Source organism: Argopecten irradians, chromosome 4 (genome assembly GCF_041381155.1).
Source record: "Argopecten irradians isolate NY chromosome 4, Ai_NY, whole genome shotgun sequence".
Lineage (NCBI taxonomy): Eukaryota > Metazoa > Mollusca > Bivalvia > Pectinida > Pectinidae > Argopecten > Argopecten irradians.
The window spans coordinates 37,307,825-37,318,937 of NC_091137.1; the positions used below are offsets into that span (position 1 = coordinate 37,307,825).

The window sequence follows — 11,113 nt, forward strand, 5'->3', positions numbered from 1 at the left end:
TGTATATTAATAATCCGAAATAAAAGGCCAAAATAAATAAATTCAAAGTAAAATCAAAATCATTTCTATGGAATATATATTCAGCCACTATAGGGCCTTCTTCAGTCCGAAAAATTGATGAAAGTCCTATCAACAGGTCAAATTGGGTGGTAAAGCCTGTTATTTGTATTTTATCATCTAAATCCAGCTTGCCTTACGTCATCGGGATAAGTCCATGCACATAGAAGAAATCAGGTTATTTTCGTCTGGTGTGGTTTTTACTTCATATAAGTGACAGCGACGCGCAATGGTTTGGTGGCTGGGAAAAATGGAGTGCTTAATAGGACTTGATTTTCATATCTGCTTTATGTGTGGGATTCAAACTTATATCAGAAACATGGGATGAAGTGGTAATTATTGTATTTTGTCGGAAAATTACGTAAGCACAACGCCGTCCAAAGGACAGACATTTACATTATTAAAGACTACTGAGCAACGTGTCAATACAACTGAAATTTTCCTAATTGCTCCAGGACGGGAAGTTTTTGAAGGTTTAGGGAGAAAACATTATGATATTATTAGTTGTTAAAATTTTTCTTGGTAGCATTTTTATTTCGATCGATACATGTTTTTATTGACCAAAGAAAAATTATCAACCTCAGACTATGTCCTCAGTCGATATTTTTTTGTCAATGAAAACATGAATCGACCTTATCAAAATATTATAATTGTATATTATTTACGGAATTATATCAAAAGATATTGGTTGGTGCTCTCAATAAGACTTTTTGTTGTCTTACTCCGCACATATATACTTTTACAAATATAATTTTTAGAGATGTATTCTTCTTTCTATTACTTCAAGAGTTCACCACCAGTTTTTGGGAGATAACCATCGATGTATTCTGCGTAACCAAAATAAGTTTTATCGACAACATTATTAATGTTTATTCATTCGATAGGACTATGGAAATACTACAATGACGTCACAACTACAGTGGGGATATTAATTCACATCTAATCACCTTTACATAACAAGCCAGTAAGTATTTTAGTCATAATGCGATAAACAGTTATATTTAGATCGCAACACTATATACGATTTTTTAACTATCATTAATAGATTCATAATGTGATAAACAGTATAGGAAAAATAATATTTATCCTCTTTGGAAGTGAATCAGGATACATCAACCTTCGGGTGGTAAAAATTCAAAGCTGCTAGGCATTCGGCAAACATCATGATTTTAACAACTTGAAAAAGAATCTTGCCCCTCAGCTTTCAAATTAAGGATAATATTACACTGGAGGAGTTGTCGATATTAGTATCAAGTGAAATTTTAAATCACGATAAAAAGGACGTTATTGCTAGTGACAACGGACACAAATCATAATATTATCTACGAGACATTTTTATTTCGAATAAAATGTGGTCCATTACATGTGGTAGTCCCTTGCCATCATGATTTTAGTTTCGTAAAATGAACTTTAATTGTCCTTAATTAGGACTGTCTGATTGATTCGTTTTACGACTTATAAAATCGCTGACCTTAAATGAGGTTAATATGTATTTTTAATACCATGAGCATAATTTTTAAAGGAACCTACTAGACAATTGTAATAAAATAGATTACTGATAGATATGAATCGTCCTTGAAGGTCACCACGCGGATAAGATCATACTGCTCTTTGAAGTCCAGTAACTTTACACCTGTATTGGTGATATCTTTGATGATCAGTAATTAACTTAAGTTCGGTACCAGGTACATGATTTCCCGTCAGTGTTAAAATTACGGCACATATAATTTACATGTATATCTTTAATGTGCGACAGCTTTTAAAGTCGGTAATGTTTTTAAAATAACTGAATATCAAATAATAAGTATAAACACTTTTTCAATGTTTATTTAGATTGCACGCATCACTTCTGCTAGATTTCATCTTGTATTTTGTTTTCTATTTTTGTTTTGTTCATTTTTGGAAATTTTGTATGTAAGTGTGCTTACGATTGGGAATGAGAAGTATATGGAAATGGGCCATAGTATGTAGTTACATAAATCGCTACTTCAAAAAAAATATTCAGAAAAAGATATCAAGAAAATGTTATTGAATATTAACATCAGCATTTAATATGCATACCTGAGTTTGTGAAAAAAACCGGTCATGCACCAAAATACTATAACAATAACTACTGCCAATGGCCAAAACCATGTAGGGCTATCTCATACAATATCTGCACTCATTAATCTGTGTGACCGTATTGTCCTATGTTTAGCTGGATTAACAAAGGTAATTACTAAACCGAGATATCAATGCTCACGTGTATCAAAACTAATGGTCTAGAAACCTAGCGTAAAAATTGTTGTAGTTTCCAATGGCGGAGGCAAGACAGCGTTCAGTAGATCTGAGATGTTTTCGAGACAATGAGTTACATTAGCAAATACTGTCTGTTAAATGTAAACACGTCGGAATGAAATCGAAGATAACAACACAGAAAGGTAGGATCTTAATTTTTTATCTGAATATGTGCATCTTTTGCTGATTTATTTTGTTATTTAATTTCTTTAATCTACTCAATCAATGTAAAAAAATGTAAAAGTGAATCTATGAAGTTCAGTTTCAGATCATCAGCTGTGTACCTCCTTCTCAGATAAGTATGTTGTAAGATACTTTAGCATTTCTGAATTATCATTTGTTTGCAAATGTTAAGCCTATTGCTGCAATAAAGTAAATACAGATTTTTAAAGACGTTAGTGTGACTTAATAAGTAGATTAATTGATGATGTAGTGGAAACATAATAGGAAAAATGATATTCATCCTCTTTGGAAGTGACTCAGGATACATCAACGGTCGGATGGTAAGAATTTAAAGCTGCTAGCCATTCGGCAAGCATCATGATTTTAACAACTTGCAAAATTTATATATCATATGCTACATAAAAATAAATAGCAGATAATACTTATCATATTTCAATGGATTGTGGTTGTGGTCTTCAATACATTATATCATTCCTTTAAATCTTTAAACGACTGTTGACCTAAAAAGATGCGTTTCTCTGTGTAGGAAACCTAATATCCTGGTTAAGCATAACCACCTTACTACAAGTACCTCGTCATAACATGGCAGACATCAAACCCATTATCCACTTTTAGAAAAGTTGTTGCAAACGAACAACAATAGGATCATATCATGACGTCGTTCGAAACAGCAATCGATCAAAATTCCATACATTTCTAAATCTCTCCCAGCGTTCGTTGCGACCCATCGATTGAGGGAGTGTGTGTAAATAACTAAATGTACCAATTGATTGTTATTACGGTGAATCTTAATATGAAATATCCATTTTCTTTCTCAAGACAACAAGAATCGAAAGAAGGTGATAGTAAAGGAATACGACACTGGAAGTTCCGGTGAGTAATGAATCTTATCCAGATCTATTCAATATATAGATTCTGAATTTATATTTGACACAACTAATGAATTAGACGAAATAAAAGAATATTTATATATGTACATGTATGTGTATTATACATCACCCAATACACGTCATTGTTGTTGTTTACATTATCTTTTCATACACAATCACTGTAAATAGACATAAAATGGTAATTCACAATATTTGGTTTTGTAAGGCACACACAGCGATCGATTTCATAACTATCTTTTCTAATACGGTTCAGCATTATTTGTGCGAGTTCTGACTTAAAACGATAAATTAATTTGCATGAATTCAAATTTCGCGTTCTTTCGATAGTTATAATTGTGATTTGTAAATAACTCATGAATGAAAGTTTTAGTCCATATCAATGTTCGATGAAATCGCAAAAAGTCATCCCCACGAATATTGATGGCTTTGCGGTCATTCATTTAAGTACATTATAATGTACTACATTACCATTCACATTTCTATTATTTCAGGTCTGGTTGAGTTCTGCAATAGAGGACCGGTCAAGGCCCTGCTGTTTCTCGCATTAGGTGTAACTGTTGGGATAATATATACATCTGAATCGGAAAAATACAGACAATATAGACTACTAACTAATTTGAAAGCATCTAACAAAGTGAATAGATCCACGTCATGTGTGCCAGTAAGAGAAGGATCAGCGGTACGAATGGACAGACAAAGGTACGTGTGTCCGTCCTCTCTGGGGTACCGATTAGGCAATATGATGTTCCTCTACGCCAGTAACTATGGTGTAGCGTACGATTTTAATCTGACTCTGGCTATGGATGACAGAGATGCTATTTATTTGCCATTCAGAAACATACCAAGGTCGCCTATTGATCGATCAACGAGATGCAGAGGATTCAAAATGAGATTTATTCAGGAAAAAGCAAGGTATTATCAAAAATTTAAAGTTCCTCGGAATGGTAATATTGCATTATTCGGTTACCTTCAAACATGGAAATACTTTTCAAATTCTTTTGAAGATTTACGACGACAGTTTAAATGGAAGCTCAACATTCAAAACAGAGCTTTACGAACTATACGTAAGCTTTGTTATAGAATATATCCGTCATCAAATCCGTTATCTGTGACAAAAGTAGGAATTCATATCCGCCGTGGAGATTACGTCAGAGAGAAGCGCCCTCTGGCGGACTCGGAATATGTTGAAAGCGCCAAAAAATATTTCTTGGAAAGGTACCAACGGGTTCTTTTTATTGTCGCGACGAACCTTGACGAGGAAGCTAGACTGTGGAGTGAAGAGAATGTGATAAACGGTACCGGTGTTTCAGTGTTTAGCGGCTTTAACGATAGATATGTCGATATGGCCATCTTATCACTTTGCAATCACGTGATCATTTCCACGGGAACCTACGGATGGTGGGCGGGGTTTTTGAACAAAGGGACTGTAGTCCATTTTGACTGGATACCTCCGCATCATGTGAAATATAATAGAGATGATTACATCCTGCCGAATTGGATCGGGATAAAACCTTCTCACAAAATTAATTACTGAGATAAATCTATCTTTCTATCAACGTCCCGTACTTTGATATTACGAAATATTTCAGAACGTTATAAAATAATAATTAACTAATACTAAACCTCCTATGAGTCAGTTACTGGATAAAGTCAAATTCTTTGTTCATTATGATTATAGACCCTGTTTAAACTAGTGATTGTTTGTATACTAAACTGAAATGTATTAATGTTTGCATATTATGCCAAATTTTAGAAACAACACAACAATCTACGAGTCAACAATAATATCAAAGTTTAGAACGGATGCGTACAGACTTTATATCACCTAAGTTATGTTCAAGTACATCTAATATATAGTCATACAAAATTTCACTAGTTCAAACAGGGTCTTAATCATCGAAAATGGACTAAATTCTTATTTAACGTATAGTATCTCTTACAACTGAGTTTATGAAACCCCAATCAATTCTCAAGTTTTGTAAAATAAAAGCTTTTTCAGGTGGATGATATATTGAAAACATCGAATATCACAAAGCATGTATGATATATGTGGGAAAACCAACATCTGATTAGACAAAATGTTCAGATGTACATACATTTGTTAGCGGGTAATCAATTCTATACTTAACATCAGAAATAGATTTCTGAATATTTCATTGTGAGATTCTATACTATACCTAACATCAGAAATATATTTCTGAATTATTTCATTGTGAGTTGCTATACTATACCTAACAGCAGAAATAGAGTTCTGAATATTTTATTGTGAGTTGCTATACTATACCTAACAGCAGAAATAGAGTTCTGAATATTTTATTGTGAGTTGTCAATCAATGCAATAAGATATGGGCAACAGGCAATGCCTAAATTAGCCCTATACTGGTATGCAAAGAGTTAAACATTTGTTGAAATGTGTTCTCGATCGCTGAATCATGCTATCCAATTTTAAAATTTAAAAAAACACCCCACAAATAACAAGATTTCGAGGTCACTCAATCAAGATGACACTTTCTCTGCCTATTAAAAATAACATTATATGTGTGGATACTTTCATTAGTTAATTAATAATGTAAACTGTAAAAGTTGTTTTTTCCGCGAGATAAACTTTTCGCGGCAGTTCGCGAGAGAGCTCGATCACAAATTGAAACGTTTCGTAAATAATCCGTATACTAACACATCAATAAATAAATCAATCAATAAAGTATTTCATTCAAGTGTAACGTACTTTTTACACGTGTTGCAACATTTCATGCCTATATTACAATTACAAAATATCCAGCCGAATCGATTTATGAGATACTAAAACACATAAAATGGGCATGACTACATTGTATGCTTATTGAAAATAATGCCCACAAATTAGCCCTATCAATTATTTTGTAAATAAGAATTCAATTCTACTAAACATATGTATATACGATAGTCAGTAAGAATCCTTGATCGCAAGTCTATGTATACGCAAATTTAATGAAAAGACGCCAAAATTGTTTACACGAAAAAATTGGTTTACAGTAATCAAAATGTCCTTTGACTTGGGGATGTATTCATAAAGCGCCATATTTATTTGTATAGCCAATATTAGGATTGGGTAAGGTTTTTTTTTACGAGAGACTCCAAGGCTGCAAGAGAAAAAACGAATTCATCTCCAATGGTTTATCATAATATGTAGAAAAGCGCGATGGTGCATCCCATCATACTGTTACGTCATGGTTTTGTGTTGCGTAGACGCTTTGCAAATGTTACCAGTTTTAGAAAACAATTCCCATTATTGAAACATAAATGTTACACCGATTATTGACGCGTATCGATAAAAGAAGTAAAATGAGAAACAAAATTGTATCACACTGGTCGTTCAGACCAATCTTTCTCACAGTTCATTATGGTCCCCTGATTTGAATGTGGGGACCTCAATGAACCCTCGGAGAGATTGGGTTTAGGCGTGTCATGTGTACTGTCATCGACTTGTTGAATGTTGTAAGATTCCTTCTTTTTGCACTTTTGTAAAACTGTCGCCAAGGAAAAGAGACAAAGGGCCACGCCATGGAGGACCGCTACAGCATAACATGACGCGTCATATGAACCTGTTTCATCAGCTATCCATCCTAAAACAGGAAAACAATATCTAGGGACAACATGCTACAGACACAATGCAGCAGATTAAAAGACACGATCGAGGACTTTCCTGAACACAAGGAAATTAGATATGTGAACATCATGGTAAAAAAACGACCCGGAATACGGATATTTCGAGATACCAAAACGACGTGTGTAAAGTACTATTTACCTTCGATTTTCTTACCTTCCGATGACAAAAATCACGTCATAAATAGCAATTACCGGAAGGTGGTATTAATCGACGGTAAATCGTACTTTACTCGCGTCGTTTTGGTGTAACGAAGCCGACATATTGATTCATAAAGAATAAAAAAAAGTCTACGATGAATTAAGGCCCGGGTGTCAATGAAGAGTATGCGTTTATTGGAGATTCCTATCGTTTCTAAATCTACACATATTTCATATTACGAAATAGAGTTTATACAGAATATAATAAACAGAAATATCACATTTTTACAAAATATATTTTGAATAAAGCTATGCTAAACAATTATTTCCGTTTTGCTTTCCGAAAACGGCTCCAGCACCTATACAGCTCAATCCAGCCACGGTCATAAGGATTCCGAGTCCAATGGCATACATGCCTGATCCTAAAAGTTTCCTAGTTGTCATGGACATGCAAGTGTCGTTACATCCAATAGTCATTCCGAAGATACACACCAGACCCACGTGTTGGTAGTAAGAAGATGCTACAGGAATACAGGCGACAGTGAATGAACTCAGTCCCGTGCAGATCGCAGATATCATAAGAACGTTCATTCGAGGTATGAGCGCACACAACCCGGGTAGTAATCTGCCGAAGGTGTTCGATATATTCATATAGAGATAAAGTAACAATGCATCCTGTTCGCCATATTTTGACTCGAGGTATTCCACTAGATACACCAGAGCGGATCCAAAAGTTGATAGTGTGAGAGACACACCGACTGTGAAGAGAATAAAGACCCGTTTCCTTGTCAGTGATTTTAATGTTGCATGATATGAAGGTTGGCTGTAGATTGATACCACATCAGTATTCTTGTTGTCGTTGACATCTGTTGTGTCGTCGTTTTTCTGAACTGATGAGGATTCACAGATAGATACCAAAGAAGCAAATCATATTGCATACAAGTCCTGACATTATCAAAAGGCACCACTTCCATCCGTACTTTCCAATTAGGAAGTTTAATAGAAACGGGAACAGAATGGCATCACATGTGAATCCGGAACTGATAAATGAAATAGCTACAAGATTAGCTCTTCCGTGGAAATATAGTCCTACAGCAGTCGAGACAAAGACCAGGGATAGACCAAACCCTGTTTGAATAAACTTTTACTGTACTTGAGATAAGCCATAGTGAGAAGACATTGAAAGAGGACTTCCTACGTGTTTATACTAAGGTTTATATTCTCCGCTAACATTACATCATGTTCTACACTGTTTCGTTCGTTGTGTAAGTTATAACTTTTCTCAGATTAGTTTGAAATAAAATCCACAATAAACAAATAAAAATCCTGCATTAAATTGTTATTACTCTAATTCAATGTCATTTATAATTTGATAATAACGAATCTCATAAATAAAAAATAAGTACAAGTGTTCATCTCAGATAGCTACCCATATATTCATTTTATATTTCATTTTGTTTAATAACCTCCCCTTCAATTAATAAACGTATCAATCACGTCGCTTTCTGCTTATCAGAAAGCTTAATGTTGAATAAAACAACCATTAAACTAACTGATGGCTAAACATTTATAAATGCTGCATACCAAATCTGTTTAGTATAGAAGGCCAGACAATGGCAATGACAAACGGAAGGCATTCTCCGTATCTTTATCAAATGAAGTTTGAAATTGTTAACTGTTTTATTCTTAAAATCGTTACAATATATTCTGGTAATTTGAGCATGTGTGAACAGTGGTAACGTGAATTACCTTGCCATCAGAGTCTTTGCATATAACTTAATTAGTTCCCTTGTGGCTAGGTATCGATTGTTACGTCATTATTTTGTGAGCGTAATTTATGTCGTTTTCTCCAAAAATTATGACGTTATGCTCACAAACACATGACGTCACAATCAATACCGACCCACAAGTGCAGATTATTCTGTAATGTTTAAATGCAGAATACTCATAACACATTTGTTGTTATACTGAACAATTACCTTACAAATGTAAATAGTAATATACATGTATCTATGTATTATATATTCCTCGGTATATCCGGCGACCTGTTTACAATACCCATGGGAGACGATAAAAAGATGCAGTTGAAACTATGTGGCAAAGAAAACGTGAATTACTTCTTAACAAACGCAGAAGACCCCGAACACATTTGTTGTTCTACTGAACAAGTTACCTTTATGTATTTAGTAATATACCGACCTGTTACAATACCCATGGAGACGATGAGATAGGTGATACTTGTGGCAAAGAATGACGTGGCAAGTCTTACAAACGCCAGAAGACCCCCGAACAATCCAATCTTTATAACACCTTATCTGTTCACACATTGACCACCAATGAAACCTACATAAAATAATTTGAATGTAGATAATAAGATTTAAATACATTTAGGTAAATTCAAATCATGAAAACAAAGTCAATTCAGGTTCAAAATCCTGATTTTTTTTGTAGGTCAATTTTAGGTATTATTGCCATGAAAACAGTTTGCCTGTGTATTCATGTACACCAACAGTGTTGAAATTATCTTGATACACTGAGTAACGTGATAACAAAACTTTTTATGAAGTATACAAATATCACGTTAAAGAATGTTTTCCGAGTTCATATCAAAATGAAATGCAAAATCATGTTGAATCATAATGAGGTTAATCGCAAAGTCATCAAATGTTGTGTATTCTTAACGACAGTTAACGACGTAATGAAATTTTGACCATATATATAAAGTCGTTAGCTTAACGATATTTTTAATAACCTATACTTATTTGGAAAAATTGGGTATTCCCAAATCAAGAGGCATATTGCCGGAGAGTGAGATTTGGTCGCAAATAGGTGACGACCAAACTTAGAGTAGAAATAATCTTAAATCATTTTGATCCCCCCCCAAAAAAAAAATCGTGCTAACATTTACCAATAATGGTTACCATACTAATATTAAGTATAAGTTGACGTGATTAAAGCTTTTCAATCCCTTATGTTAACTTTCTAAAATGTTTCACAATGAAAATATCCTGTGATAAAGTTCATAGCATTTGGTAATCTTTATGTTTACACACTTCAGTGGAGCCTCTCATTGGTCAACTGACGTTGTGAGATAAACAAGTTATCCAACGCGTGACTGTTATTTATCATATTTATCTAAACTATCGTTAGCTAATTTTCAAAGAATTTGAAAATTTACTAATTCCATTTTGATAAACATTGGAAACAATAGTCACTTGTTGGGGAACCTCTTTATATATATTTATCAGTGAGTGTTTTTTATATAAATCAACTAACCTGCAATATTAAGCGTCCCAGTTGTAACTGATTGCACAAGAGCCGTCTGTGCTTTACTTTCCTTAAAGACACGGAGAAACTCTTCGTTTAATACCGATTGTTGAAAGGGAATCCAGCACTGAACATCATGTTATAGAAACAAACTGCGCGAACAATCCACTTCCTGGCATATTTGGTTTTCCTTTGAATCATTAGTAACATGTTGCATTTGGCTCGGGACCGATGCACAACACACAAGATATCAAGTTGTGTTGTAGGTGCATGGTTATAGTTGGTGTTATAACGATAATTAGATTATTACATAAGAAATGTTTATTTATGTATCGTATTTCTTAAAATGAAAACCGCATATCTCGGTAAATGATACCGGTATTCAGTCAGTGATACTCAGTGCTATCATTTCGTCGTATTTTAAGTTATCTAATATAATGTATAATTCAATATGTTCATGTCATAATCATTTTACACAACCATTACAAATGGTAGATATCATATTGCTATGTGTCAGACTTTTCTCTTGCTACACATACACTCAGACTGAAACAAAAAATAAAGATTTCCCAAATTCGTATCAATGGCGCCAAAAGCACTAATCTGGGTTTGTTTTCGTCATGTAAACTGGTTGTTTATGGTCATTACTTTTAAAC

General features: G+C 34.0%; 2 protein-coding genes across 2 annotated transcripts; one reads left to right on the plus strand and one right to left on the minus strand.

Moving 5' to 3' along the window:
• Positions 1 to 7: 7 nt before the first annotated feature.
• On the plus strand, positions 8 to 8,492 carry LOC138321545 (galactoside alpha-(1,2)-fucosyltransferase 2-like). The gene is made up of 3 exons (XM_069265294.1): positions 8 to 2,477; positions 3,337 to 3,390; positions 3,899 to 8,492. The coding sequence occupies exons 1-3, from the start codon at positions 2,450 to 2,452 to the stop codon at positions 4,939 to 4,941; spliced, it is 1,125 nt and encodes a 374-aa protein (XP_069121395.1). The 5' UTR covers positions 8 to 2,449; the 3' UTR covers positions 4,942 to 8,492.
• On the minus strand, positions 6,747 to 8,357 carry LOC138322265 (uncharacterized). Its single transcript, XM_069266306.1, has 3 exons — positions 8,318 to 8,357; positions 7,550 to 8,080; positions 6,747 to 7,009 (listed from the first exon to the last, which is right to left on the minus strand). Exons 1-3 carry the CDS (start codon positions 8,355 to 8,357, stop codon positions 6,747 to 6,749), a joined length of 834 nt encoding a protein of 277 aa, XP_069122407.1.
• Positions 8,493 to 11,113: the final 2,621 nt, after the last annotated feature.